General features: G+C 36.0%; 1 protein-coding gene across 3 annotated transcripts in view; it reads left to right on the forward strand.

Annotated features, from left to right (window-relative positions):
* PKP4 (plakophilin 4) overlaps positions 1 to 14,826 on the forward strand; it is a 108,732-nt gene that overhangs the window by 39,772 nt on the left and 54,134 nt on the right. For all 3 annotated transcript variants that reach the window (XM_052792512.1, XM_052792513.1, XM_052792514.1), the window contains one exon: positions 2,631 to 2,743. In XM_052792512.1, the coding sequence (XP_052648472.1) occupies positions 2,631 to 2,743 (113 nt within the window). The remainder of the gene's footprint in view (positions 1 to 2,630; positions 2,744 to 14,826) is intronic.

Raw genomic sequence — 14,826 nt, forward strand, 5'->3', positions numbered from 1 at the left:
CAAATTCATATTTTGTATCAATGACATTGCTATTTAAATACTGATTTAAAAGTAAGAAACAGGAAGCAGCTTTAAACATAAGGGTAAATGTTTTATATTATTTCTGCAAACAAGTAGTGCAATTCTGTTTATTTTAAAGATACGTGTTTGTTACATGCTATATAATACATCATTGTTTACTTTGGAAAAAGCTTGTCTTGCTGACATTTGCTTCAAAACTTACAGAGCTTCAGCATCTGAATGGGTTTTTTTGAAAATCACGGCATTCTCCCCTAGCATGTTAATGACTGGCTGGTGAATCAGCTTTTAGATGGATATATTATCTGTATTCAGACTTAGAATTGGAAAATAAATTCTCATTTATAAATTTCTTTGACTTTTTTGCTATAATACACTTTTTAGTATTTTCTCTCCAAAAGACAAACTGTCCAAATGAACTGACCGGGTGCATGTGTACCTCTTTGGTATAACGTGAAGGTATCAGACTGTGATGACTGGGTCTCTGCTACTGGATGCAGTTACATGTCATACAAACCTTCTGATATTACCCATACTTTCTAGTCCTTATCCAGGCCCATATGATTTGCTGTGGTCAGCAGGTTATCATGTTCGTAAGGCTTTTCATATCAGGTCTCAGGATTAAAAGGATTTAGTTTTAGAATTCTGTCTAAAAGCAGGTTTTAATAAAATCCAAGTTTAGGACATAGGTCCTAAAACGCTCTTTCGTGTCTGAGCATTGACTGTGCTAAGCTTTTCTAATGCTGAAGCTTGACAGTGAATGCCAACCTAATGGAAGGAGTGGCCAGGAGGAAGCTGAGGACCACATCTCCCTCCCGCTGCTCCCGTGGTTTGCATATTTATTTTTAACAGAACTACAGAGCATTCTGTTCTGTTGAACTGGTCTTAGTAGAGCAGTAGTAGAAAAATGCAGTCCTGTTCTGAGGATGCTTGTGTCCTGTGGCAGTAGTGGGTGACTTCAGTGTCCTGGAGGCAAACAGTTTTGCTGGCCAATATTTGGAATATTAGGGTGTGTTTATTCAGTTTGGTTACTGAGCTCTGAGCAATGTTTGAAATTGTCTACAATTCCTTGTATCATCTGGGAGGGGCAGTAGCTTGTGTGGCCTATCTTTTTTAACAGGCCAGTTTGTTGCATGGAGCTCGAATCAGACTTACAGAAGTGGCTTTTCCACCCTCCCCTGCCATCTAATATATAGAGTTGTTTCGGCAGTACAGCAGCTGCCATTTGACTTAGCCCTCAGCTGGCTTCCTAATGAAATCAGTGCTAATTAGCCTTCTGTTTGGGGGTTCTTGGAGCTAATCTCATTGTGTTGTCTGTAGAAAAAACTTTGTCCCTACTTCTGCAAGGTTTTAGAGTAGCTTTTTACTACACTGTCACTGTGACCTCTCTTTTGCACTGCTGTGAAGCCCCCCAGGACTGGAGGTGTAGGAGGTAGAGAGGTACTTCCAGACTGCTGAAAGCCATAGGGTGCGTTGCTGAACCACACTTTACTGAAAAGATGTACAAACTGCAAGTAGAGCGCTCTTTCAGGGACCATTAATGAAAGTAAAGTATTTAAGCCTTATTCCATGTAATGTAAAGTGTGAAAGAATAGTTTGCATTAACTATAATTTATGAGTGAAGGTGACTTTTGTAATATGACAAGGCATGCAACTACTATGTAATACAATTACATGATTTACATTCAGCAAAAAACCCCTTATTAGTAATTTGCACTTTAAAATTAAATGAATGCTTCTGTGCTGTATTTGACTTGTATGTAAAACTTGCTCCATCAGATTATTAAGTAACAGTGTTCATCTATTTTTAAATAGTACTGAACAGTTTACTTAAACTTCAGGGGATGTAGAGTATCAGTTTGAAAATAATACAATTGCTTGATAGAATCCTTTTCTATCGTTAATAAAAGCTAACTGTGGATGAAAACATCACTGATATCCCTTGATGATATAGTATAGATTTCAGAGTATCATGTTTATAGAAAATGTTTCCAGATTTTAATAACACACAAACATTTGTGCAGTGCTTGTATTTCCCATGTCTTCTCTGAGCGTTATGTTCCAAAAGCCTTTTACAAAGGCTGAGGTTTGGTACCTTAGACCAAGAAATATAACAAAAGCTGAAATCAGGAAAGGTGAAATACCACATGTCTACCCTCAGCCAGTTTGAAATAATAAATTTTAAGTTTTTTTAATAAGACGTCAGGACATAGCATAGCTTAGGATTTGAAGTTTTGCAATTGGAAAGGTTAGGATACAATAATTTCCAGGATACCTTGTTTATAGATGAAATTGAAGACTGACTCTATAGGCACTGATTTTGTTAGATTGTGGCAACATAAGGAGACACAAAAATTTTAATTGCAGGAGGAGTAAAATCCACAAATGCTTAAATGTGTTTTTCCTTTTGTAACAGGTGATAAATCAATATTTGCATGAATCACTGATTTAAAGAACCATTAAATTCCCACTCTAATCTTCTAATAGTTTATTCCACTAAGGAAGAGTCAAAACAAGAAACATGATTGTGATGAAACAGTGATTGTTTCAGAATTAATCCACACCCATTTTTTAACATCAAGAATGCTTTTCTTTTTATTTTGAAATTTCAGGAGCTCCAATTTCAAAGACTTACCAGAGAACTGGAAGTGGAAAGGCAAATTGTGGCTAATCAGCTAGAAAGATGTAGGCTTGGAGCAGAATCACCAAGTATCGCCAGCACAAGGTACAAGTCCTGATGACTTCGCTTTCATATGTCCCATAAATTAAAGGGCTTTTTAGTGGTGCTTATGTCCTACATACATCTATTTCACTGATAGCTGTTCACCTTCCATTAATATCTGAAGTATAAAAAAAAAAATGCAGATTTGATGTAAAGAGTTATGGGACAGTTTAAAGAAGCCTCTCTAATTGATTACATTTTCAACAGAGTGTATGTAAAGCTTTAATTTCTCTTTAAATATGTTGAATTTTACTTTTAATATTCAGCCAAAGAGAAATACAGTAGACTTACACATATTTGTATCAAAGTAACAGTGCTAGTTAAATGCAGTAATCCAAAAAAAATTTTTTGTTTTCCTGAATTAACTACCTAGTTTCATCCAGCTTTTCTGAAATACTTTCTGTTGTTACATTTGTTTTCAGGGAACATCTTGCTATAAGTGTATTGTTAGCATATTTAAATAGGATGAAACATACCTAATATATTTCACATACAATGACAATAACTATAGCAAAGCATTTTGTTAATATTTCAGCTGTAACTAGTATTCTGATTATCTACTTTTTTTCAATTCGTTAGCAAACTTTTTAACTCTAAATGTGTTTGGGCACCTATTCATCTCAAGCATATCAAATGATTGGTAGCTCTTGAATCTGAAAGCCTTGATAACAATGTGTTCTCTTATGAAACATTTATACCTGCATTTCGGGTTACAGCAAACTTCATGTTGGCATGTACATAGAGAGTATGCTCTGAACATTATTATTTCTTGCCTTAAATACTGTTTGTTTCTATATTCTTTCAGCAATAAACTTGGGTATCATTCTGAAATGTTTCCTCCTGTGGCCATAATAAATATTTCTGCAAGTTAAATGGAAAGGTGTTCCTACAAAAACTTAAGAAACAGGAGGTGATGATTTAAAAATAAATTTAAAAATCCAGTGTACCAGCTAACACAATTGTTTTTATACATCAAACTACTTTACCCGACTTGTCATTTGACAGTATTGTTACTATCATGACAACTTTTGTATAAGAAACTCTGAAATATTCAAAAGTATTCTTTGGACAAGACAACTGTTTTATAGCCTTAATGCTTGCCTATCTTTCCTCTAGATCCACATATTTCTCCAGATGTTGCTCAGATTTTGTTCTGAAAGCTAAGAAAGTTTAATTCCTGTGGAAGAATAAGTAAAAAGCTTCCATTATTTTATGCTTCCAACCACCTTTCATTCAGTCTTGAATGTCCATTTTCAGTGCATTTGCCTGAGTAATACAAAGGAAAAGGTTTTTCTACATCCCAAGTCCAGAGAATTTTGCGTACAAAGAACACCAGAGTTAGCTTATGCCACAAGTAACATTGAGTAGTTAGTTTTTGAAATAATGTACAATTGCCAGTATCTACACAATAAGTTAGATCCTATACTTCTATCAAATACTATCATTTACAAAGACAGAAAACATAATTTACAGCATCATGGAGTCATTTCTTCTTTTGGTTGCTTCCTTATGGCTAAATGATGTTTATTTGTATTAAAAAAAAAAAGATTATGAAAGTTTAGAGGAAGAAAATACGAGCACGTAAGTTGGTTTGTAGTATACTTTGGTACATCTGTGAATCTAGATAAACTCTTCAAGGTCTTGTGTACTGGGCCATAAATTTTCCATAGTTATTAATAAAATATTTTACACTTTTAAAACAAAAGCCTGATTATATTCTTACTTATTACAGACACCTCTGTATTCTGACCACTGTTCTTCTTTTTCTAAATTTTCTTACCCCAGCTGAGTCTGGTCCTGTATAGATGAAAAATGCTATGCTACATTACTTTTTTACTGAGGGACATGGGATTAAAACTTGGTGTAGACAATATGTTCTGAGATGTGTGTGTCTTTGGTTAATTTTTTTACTTATTCTTTAATGCAGATATCCCTTTTAAGAGAAAGGTGAGAAGCTTAAAAAAAAAAAACAACTGTATTTGAATTAGGTGCTTTCATTTCTTCACAAGTTGCTTCCAGTGTATTTAGAAGAGTTGTTGAAAGAATCAAGGTAAAACAATCTCTTAGAGCAGTATCATAGTAGACACAAACATAGCAGCAAAATTTATAGCTGTAAAAAGGTACCTGTGTTTCCCCAAACTAGGTAATGTAAATGTTTTGCTAAGGCTGACAAGAAATTAAATAAACACGAAGAGGGCATGGAGAAAAGGCTCGGAAACTGAATGCTGTGTTGAGAGACTGGTCATGGACAGCTAACAGCCTGCTCCCAGAAACACAGAGAAGTTAAGCATTTTGGAGAACAAGATGATGTTTCTCCTAGCCAGATGTAAGAATTGTCGGACAGAGTCTTATATTAAAAAAACCACCCAAAACCAAACGAAAACCAAAACGACAAAAACTACAAAAGCAAGCAAAACTAAAGCATAAGATGCGTATACCTTTTTATTTTTATCCTTTGTTCAAGTTTTCTCTCCCTGAGGAAATCAGCAATGCTTTGTTTCAAAGATAGTGCTTTAATCTCCTTTAGTGTGGTTAAAACGTTTGGGAGAATTTCATTTCAGAGGTCCAACTAAAGGTTTTGTTGACCTCGGTGGTTGCAGCAGTGCCTCTGATTTACCCACTTCTAAACTGGATTCCTGCAAGCTGGCATTGGCCTGGAAGTGGTGCTGCTTTGCAAAACAGATGCTGACATGAAGTCACAGGTGCTTTTGCGGCAGCATGTGCCTGTCTTGGTGGTTGCAGCTTGGGCTTCAAGCCGTTCTGTGTGTCAGTCAAGTCATCCCTTTGAGCCAGCTCGTCACCCAGGTGCACAAGTGCCAGCCCAAGGGAAGTCATGGTAACAGCTGGTGAGGGAAGGGGGAAATGCGACATCAGTACTTTAAACCAGCTTAAACTTCTGCAGCTTCTCAGCCGGCCTTCATGGCCGTGAGCCCAAACACTAGCACAGTGTGGAGTGCAGGCTGTGCAGATGTACACCTGGATAAATCCTTCTGGAGGTAGGCACTGGTGATAGGACTGTCACCTACTTGAGCACGTCTCGGAAGGACTCTCATTTCAGAAGCATGGTTCATTCTGTTATTGCTAGTCCTTAAGAAATGTATGTGTTGCTTTATACACATGAACAAAGCAAAACAAACAGAAGGTACTTGCAGTTTAGGTTTGTTAGTCTGTTGCCCACGTGTATTACAACTATATTGTAAATGCAGGCGGCACACAAGAGTAGTTGGCTGTTTGCTCTCTTAAGAGGAGTGTGAAAGATGAGAACAAGAAGCAGATCTGCAGATCCTAAGCAATTGTAGTGTAATGGGTGGAGAAGGAAGCACTAGATCAGCTGCAGCCCTGGATTCCAATATGGTGCTTTTTTTTGTGTACCTGTAGCTTACTTGCCTGTTAAAATTATTCCTTCTCATAATTATTTTTATAAATGGGTATTGTGCTAGCACTTCTAAGATATTTCATGGCATCCTGTACACTTTCAAACCTCTTAAGAGCCTGAAATGATATATGATCAGTGTTACATGTAAGTATTAAATATTTTTGCCCATGTTATACAAGATCAGAGATGATAGACTGGGAAAAACAATGTGAGGTTTCAGCTGTATCTTCTTACTTTCATTTCATGCTATAACATGCACATGGTTCTATGAAGAAGCAAGCCACTGGGCTGTTCAGCCTCCCATACAAACAAATATAGCATTGCAGCTAACTTTCCATCTGTAACGTTACTGATTCAGTTGGATTTAGTTCTGGGCTGCCAGATGTGTTGGAGTATGTGCTGATGCAGGTAGATATCAATATATATCAAGGGTCAGTAGTCTGACTCGCTTTATAAAACACAGTTCCTAATCTCTGAGATGGGAGTTGGCTATATGACTCTCACAGTTGACTGATTCTTTTTGTGAGTTATCTATTGTATGTAATGTGAAAACTGAGTGTTGTTGGGAGCCAAAAGGCTCGTGCTTATTAATTTAATTGTAAAATACTGCACTCATAATAGTACCTTGTCACAAACACTTTAACAGAAGTATATAAATGGCACACTAGACTTCATCAGAGTGCAAGCCCTTTTGGCAGTACAGTAAATAATAAAAAAAAATTTAACACTTCAGGTACTGAATGGTCAGTTTGAGTAATAATGTGCCTACTTGAAGTCTTCTGAGTTTTGTAAAATTAAACGTATTCATAGCTACTAGGATGGTTTATTTTCTCAATTTTTCCCAATGCCGACTGAAATACAATGTGTACTTTCTGTAATAGTAGAAAATATTCCAAAGTGATTCAGTAAAATATTGCACTCTGTGATTGAACACTGTAAACTTTCTGTGAGATGAACATATATTGCATTTCATTGTCACACATTTTTTTTCTTATAAAATGGGAGAATGCTTGTAAAGAGTATAAACAGAGCAAGTAGTTTTGCTTGAAAGCCAGCATGCTGTCATGTTAAGCTCTGTAACTTTTGTTCCACTTGAGGAGCAGTAACATGCAAGACACTTCCAAACTGCGCGCCGCCCCCACGCTTGGGGCTTTCCATGGCATGCAGCAGCAAGTTTATCCTGACAAGACCGCTCACATTAAGCTGATCTGGGTGTAATTACCCTTACAGAAACTAGTTTCATTTTGTTCATATGATGTATGAAATATTTCAGCATTTCCAAAAGGTATATTTGAAATTGCTTGCATATATTGCAATATATGATGTCACCAAACTTTCATGGCATATTATAAGCTCCATAAAAATTACCTTTAGAATCAGTATGTGCTTTTGGGGTGGGAAGAGAGAAGGAATCACAGTAATTCAAACTATTTATTTATTTATTTACACTAATACTACACTTACTGAAATTTGAAAACAAATCAATTAAAGGGCTACATTAAATTTAGAAGTAAGAAAGAAATATATACGTAATTTTCTTTGCAGAGCTTCAGCATACAATAAAAGCAGGACTAAAACGTATTTGACAGAATTTAGCTAGGTAATGAATAATTTTGAATCAAAATCTCCTAGTTGATCATCATAGAGCTGTTGGAAGAATATTTTGGGCGCAAACATTAATAGTCCATTTATCCTAACAATTTAGAAGAAATGGTGATTAATGCCATCATTAGTAGCTAGCTAGGAACTACTTACCATGTTGGATAAAATAACCAGTCATCAGGTCACCTGACAGTTGCTGATGCTAAACATTCAGAGGAGGTACCCATCTCCGTTGCACAATGACGGAATCTCCTTTTGTGAGAAATTGGTCCCTCCTGTGATTGTATTAGGTGTTACAGTTCTTACTTAGTGTATTATAAATCTTCTTTAATAGCTGTGGAGTTTCTATTCTCTATATTACAAATAATTACATATAAAGATTTGGGTTTTATTTTATTGTGGTTTAGACTAATATCTTGTGACCTTAATTTCAGAACTTGAGAAGGGACTGTTAGGTTTGTTCTCTGTTTTTTAAAACACTCTCATCGAGTGTCTTCTCTGTCTTTACTATTTGATTGAACTTTGAAATGCCTTTACTTAAGAATTGTATTAGGAAATGAACTTATTTTTTCTTATCTTTCATTTTGGCTAATTCCCTAGTAGAAAAAAGAAGGGGGGTTGGGGGGGAAGAAAAGGCAAGAACAGAACCATTGGTCTATGTAACATCAGCAAATTTTCAGGATTTTTTCATGTTTTCTTCACAGCCCGGTTCTGATGTGCCTTTTTGACTGTACCTATGTGTTAGACAGAAGTTTCCATTGATGTGTTTCCTTCTGGTTTGTACAGTTTCTTACTTGCTTACTTCAGGTCTTCAGGCAGTCCTGGGAATGTAAATATAGTAAGAGTCATGCTTGTAGGTAGTTTCATTAGTGGTTAAGGTGGACATACAACCTTTGATGTGTATGTAGTACGTGTTGCATTATTTTCTTGGTTGTAGTTTTACCAAATGACTTCAGGAAGCATTATAGTGTCCTCTGACTTCTAGGACCTAAAGAGTCACTATATTTCCAGTCAATCCATCATTTAATAAGGCTATTTAAGATGCTTAGCTTAGTTAGTGGGTGATCAAAAGCACTTATCTTGAGATACAGAAGACATCATTCCAAATCTCTGATGCTGAATGCTATCTCTTTCCTTTGGCACTTCAGCTGTGGCACTCAGGCAGCATCAACTGTTCATTTAAAATTACAGGGTGTGCTATCATTTGTCTTGAGTCCACAGAAATTTAGAAATGCTTATTTTTTGCATGTCTACATCAAAAATTAGTGAAACTTGCAGTTTCTTGTTATAGCTCAAGTATTCATATATTTGCTTTCTGTTTACCCAGACTGTAAGCCTTTCTGAAATTCCATCAAAGCTTTTGAATGCCAGTAGAATTGAGGAATTTTGGTTTTTTTAATGCAATTTGCTGATGTTCAAATATGAAAAAACCCCTGTAGCTTACTGATGAGTTGCTCTGGTGATAAATTGAAGAGTGATGATTTAATATTGACTTCAGCTGCATATGTAAATACTTGCTATCTTACCCCATAGTAGACTGGGCTACAAAATAGGATTGTTATTTTTACTGTGAATGTACATCTACCGCACGCTACAGATTGAGATGCATTGAGTGACTGTGTGTCAACTGAATTACAGTAACTGCTTGTACGAGTGCTCCTGTAAGATGACCTAAAGTCTCTAGTGGACAGTTGTGATGGATCAGGTGGTAGGCGTTTACTTGTTAACTCTCTGAAAATGCCTGAAGTTCTGAAAGGGCAGGGAGTGTTGTGGTAGTTACTCTGGTGCATCATTTAGCTAAAATAATACTTGAAGAACTGTTAATTCTTTCCAAAGACAGCCAAGCCTGCCAGAGACCTGCATTTCGAATTACTATGTCATGGTACCAGTGGGAAGACGTGGGTGGTGGGCGGTGTGCTGTTACTACTGTCGCAGTGCTAACTGTGCATGGTGTCAGGCAGTGTGGGCTGGCAGCGATGTCCTGCTGTCCGTAGGGCTGGTGTTCCCTGTGCCCAGCTGTTCTGCGTGGCTGCCTGCTCTGGGGGCTTGGGAGTCTCAGTCACTTCTCAGCGTTGGGTTTCAAACTGAAACAGCATCCTTCAGTATGAGTGACCACAGCGGGGTGTAGTATTCCAGATAACAGCTTTCTAAATTCAAACCCAGAGCATTAGTGCTTGCCTGTGTCAGCTGAAAACATCTAGCGAGTCGTAGGACCGCTTGCTCTTGGTGGCAGAGCTGTTTAATTTCTGTATGTGGGACACAAGATAGCAATGGTACTTAGTACAGTGTCTAGCAGAGTGGGTACAGGAATTAGTGAAATCAAGAAGATAGCTATTAGAAAAGTTGAAGACTGAAAATTACCTCCTTTAGTTAAAATATTTCTGAAAACTTCTGCTAACCTATATCAACAAGAAAAGCAAAAATACGAAATCTCATTATACTGATTTTGATGGTTGCCAGTTGCTTGTAATGTGTGTTACAAGTATATGGAATTTAATATATGCCATTTTATCAGAAAAATCCCCCTATACCAAGAATTTACAGTTACACAAAGCTTTAAGCCTTCATACTGCATATAATTGTAAATGTGTTCTTTGTGTAGATATTTAAAACGGAAGATAAAGGACAAGTAAAACAATACATTCCATCTTAACAGGCACTTAAGTTTTGGCTGGCAGCTCCAGCAGCAAGCATGAATCCCTGTGAATAAACCGTTTGCTACTGGGTGCCTGACAGAACAGATGTATTCCAATGATGAAAGCTTAGCCAAGCAGTAAACTAAAATACTAAAGAAATATGTGTGAAGTACATACATTTTCAACAGAATTATATATTTAGCTTTTTACAGCTTTTCACCATTTTGGAAATATTTAATAAATAATATGTGATTTTTTTCAGCTGTTGCCTTTTTGATGACAACAGCGGTATACTCAAGCAGTTAAGACAGGCAATGGAAATCACTACTTTTCTCTCAAGCAGTACTGTTTAAATCAGAAATACACTTCATCTTACGGAATACTTGCTAAGATAATAGGCTTAAACTCTTTCTGTAATACCTGCAAAAAATGTATGTAGCACTGAGATTTTAAGTTAACTGTCCAGTCTAGAAACTGAAGATCATAGTTGTGTTTACATAATTTTTAAAAAATAGCATACTGCTTAAGACATTGTAACAAGAACTAGAAATCTGTAGTTTTCTTAAACTTTAGTATTGTTCCTGTAGCCTTGCTATCCCATACACAGGTACTGTCAGAGACCTGGCTGTGACCTAGACTGGCCAGTTCTGCCTTTGAAGTGTGGCCAAGTTCTTGAGCTGTCATAGCCATTTGACTGAGACGAATGTTGACCTCCTTTTCTAACTTAGAAATCCAAAGCTGGAAGGTGTTTATTTGAGAGCTGTTGCTTGAGGAATGTAAAATGGTACTAGTGATACTTGGTATGTTTTGTCTCTAAATGACCTCATACGCAACCTTTTCCATTTATCAGATTTTTTTTTTTTTTCCCAGATTGACAGCTGGTTTAATTTCATGTCTAAGACATCAGCTTTGAACTAAAGCTGTAAGATGGCAAAGAAAAGGTGTGAAATTAAGAAAGGGACAAAAGAAAAACAAAAAAACCCCTCAACCCAACCAAACAAAAAAATCCAGATATTTAGGAAATACAAGTGAGGAAAAAAAAATGCAAAGGATAAAAAAAAAAAAGAAAAGTGAATAGATGGGTTTCAGCAGAGTTTATATGCATGCTCCATCTTCAGTTACCAAATATTTGTGTTACTAAAAAATCAGTGTTTCAGTGTATGTATTTTATATGCACTTAGTGTAAAGTTATGTTTTTATTTCACTTATTCTTTGTGCTCTTGTGAAGCAGATTGAGAAGGGAAGAGAAAATTCTCTTCATGTGCATGACCGTATGTCTGATATTTTATCTATGCTTTCCTTCCATAGCATTTAAAAATAGCTGCTATACTGTAATAATATTTATCTCTAACTTCTTTAATTGAAAACTATATACATTGTACCAAACTGTTCTGAAAGAAAAATAGGATTTCTGCATGTCTACCCTACTAACCTAATTCTTTTTCAAGGATAATGGTAGGCTAAAATTAAGTATTTTTAGAAGTGCAGTGCACCACATATGGGCTCTCTTTAGATATATTACATGTTAATATCAGAGAGAGACAGCATAATGACTAGTTAATGACAGCAGCCTCTCATTGGTAGTGCAGTATTTGACCACACTGGTTTTTAAACAGAAGAATAAAATGCATTAGACTTACTTATCAAAGCTGAAAGATTTGGTGACTTCAAAACATTTCATCTCTAAGGTGACAAAATCAGATGATGAAGTCACTAGGTGGTAGATGATGGACTTTTGCAAAAATAATTTAATAAGAATCAAGTTAAGTTGTTAACCAGTTTAATTGTTCATGAAGTAGCTTTCTACTTACGACCCATAGTCAGAGCAACCTTTATCCTTCATAAGTTCTGTACATGTAAAGAAAGTTCAGTTAGCCAGATGCATGGGGTAGAGATACATTTGGGGTTTTTATAATCTGGTGTATGTAAGAGTAAAGTATTTCTGTATGCTTAGCACTTTTTACCTTTCCTAGCACCACAGAATGATGTCATCTCATTATAAGGAATTGAGTTTCCAGAAAGTCTGAGGAATGAAGTAAAAGGTGAAGACTGTAAAACTTGGTGTTCGGGTAGCATGAGAATTCTGGGGCCAGTGTTCACAGTATCTGTCAAACAGTTTTCATATTTCTTCATTTCAGTGGAGAAAAGTATTAATGAATAGTCTAACAGTAATTGATTAAAGAACCCATTATATTGCAAGTTTGCTTGCTGAAGAATAAAGAACATAGTCTGTAAAGAATTTATGTAGATTAACATTCAGAACTCAGCTTTCAATAATTAAAATTCATTCAGTTTTATACAAATTCTTTTGAATTCAATACCAGTTTTGGTACAAATTTCCTCATGAATTTTAACAACAAATATTTTTAAAGGTTTCATCAAAATAGTTACAAGGTTTAGTTTGCAAGCAATAAAAGAGTGAAGTTGCACAGAATTGACTTTGGCATGTAGTTACAATCCCCAGAATATGCCAAAGAAACATTCTGGAGCTAATGCACTAGTTAGATTCCATGGTAGTGTACTAGAAATGAGAAACATTTGTAACTTTTTATTTAAATTGAATTAACTTTAGCCCAAGGCTGTGCAAAAATTGAGGTTTGGTGGTCTTGGCACTGCTTACTGCTCTGGAATAGCCAGGTGATCGTGGTACAGTTCCTTTGCTGCAGAGTTCTGGCTGTCTCTAGATACTTCTGGTTTTTCACAGAGCTGTCTAGATTGTGTACCATGTTCACTTAGTCTGTTGTTCTTTGGAGAAAGTTGTAATAGCTTAAGAAATAACCATCTGTAGCCGTTTATTACCTCCTGTTAGCTGGAGGCTATGACCTTCTTTCCTGAAATGCCTTAGCAGGTTCTGTCACGCAAAATCTGGGTTTGTTTAAATCCCAATTTAAACTATACCACTAAAGGTAGTTTAAACTAATCCACCTGGCTTTGCGCTCAGGTGGAATGACAGAACTCACATGGTCACAGTAGCTGAGTTTTGGGGAAGGTAGCTGCTGGTTGTTGTAGGGTAACTTCTTAAACTATCCTAGTTAAACCCACAGGGTGACATTCAATTGAACTAGTTGCTTATCCTGTTTTGGCATGTAGTTTGATTTTTGTTCATGTACTTAGTTAGTGTGTCTGACATTGGACTTGCGTTCCAGTACCGCTAAGTGATTTTGTCTTTGTCTAAACTTAAGATATTTGTGCTTCTGGGCTTGGACAAGATGGTCCTTCAGGAAAGAGAAAATCTCTGTGAAAGTTCAGGCATGCACCTGAATTTGATGGTCTGTGTTTGAGCACCCTTCTCTCCACAAGCATCTCGGAAATACAGTCAAACACAAAGAAACTTCTGAACGCAGATGAGCCTGGAAAGCCTCAGTCTGGAGTTCAACTCTTCACCTATAATTCTATACACCAAGTTTCAGTCTATTTAACTGGTCCACTTTATGTACATTCTAAAGAAAAAATAAGTGTAGCACCCCAAAAGATACTAAAATTGTGGACTGAGGGAAAGAATAGCCAATACATAGTAAAAATTCTGTTACTACCTAGATATGAACCTGGCTTCAGGTTGAACATGCTTGAAGCCTGCATTTGAATTCTCCTTTTTCTTTACATTTCATTGTAATTGTAGTTTAGTTTGTGCTAGTATGCAAGTTTAGCACTCTTTTATACACAAATACTTTGTTTCCAAAAAAGGCTCCTAAATACTGGTGTTGTTCATGTTGCTGTGCTAAAGTTTTTTGTAATTGGTAGCTGTGGTAGAAAGAAGTAAAATAAATAATACTAATTTAGAAATAGGTACATCTTACCCAAAATCACAGTTTCATGCTGATATTTAGACATCATAAAATCAGATGGACTTGCCTATTTTTTCTTTAAATAGCTTTTTGTTTGGAAGATAGCAGCTTATAATCATTGCAAAAATGATTTAATATTCGAAGTTTGATAGTTCATATGTAGAGTGAGGAAATACTCTACATATTTTTATGGAAAAATGTATCTAATTTTAATAGTACATGGATGAATTTTGCATTTGTCTGCAAAGGTAGTCATGTATCAATACTGTTATCAACACATGAAAGAACATTGCTTTGTAGAAGAAAAAATGGTTAAGATAGTTTGATATAAAATAGTTACTGGAAAAATATAAGACAAGTAAGCGTTTACACTGATACTAAACAACTGCTTGACCTTGTGAAATAGTTGTATCTTAAGGCATCTCTTTAACCTTGACAATGTAAAATCCGTTATCTTCTTACACTTAGAGGTGTACATGTTTTGATATGTCAAATGGTTTGACTTCTCATCATATGCAAAGGATCAGAATTTTCTCTGGAAAACTGGAAAATGAAATAACAGTAAAAACTGTAGGTCTGTTTCTGTTCATTTTTTTCAAACTGCTTTACATGTAGAAGCAAAATGCTCAAGAATTGTGATTCCCAAACTTCCCTTGCTAGACCCTACCATGAGCAGTGAATACTCCT

This window comes from Harpia harpyja, chromosome 7, assembly GCF_026419915.1.
Source record: "Harpia harpyja isolate bHarHar1 chromosome 7, bHarHar1 primary haplotype, whole genome shotgun sequence".
Taxonomy (NCBI): domain Eukaryota; kingdom Metazoa; phylum Chordata; class Aves; order Accipitriformes; family Accipitridae; genus Harpia; species Harpia harpyja.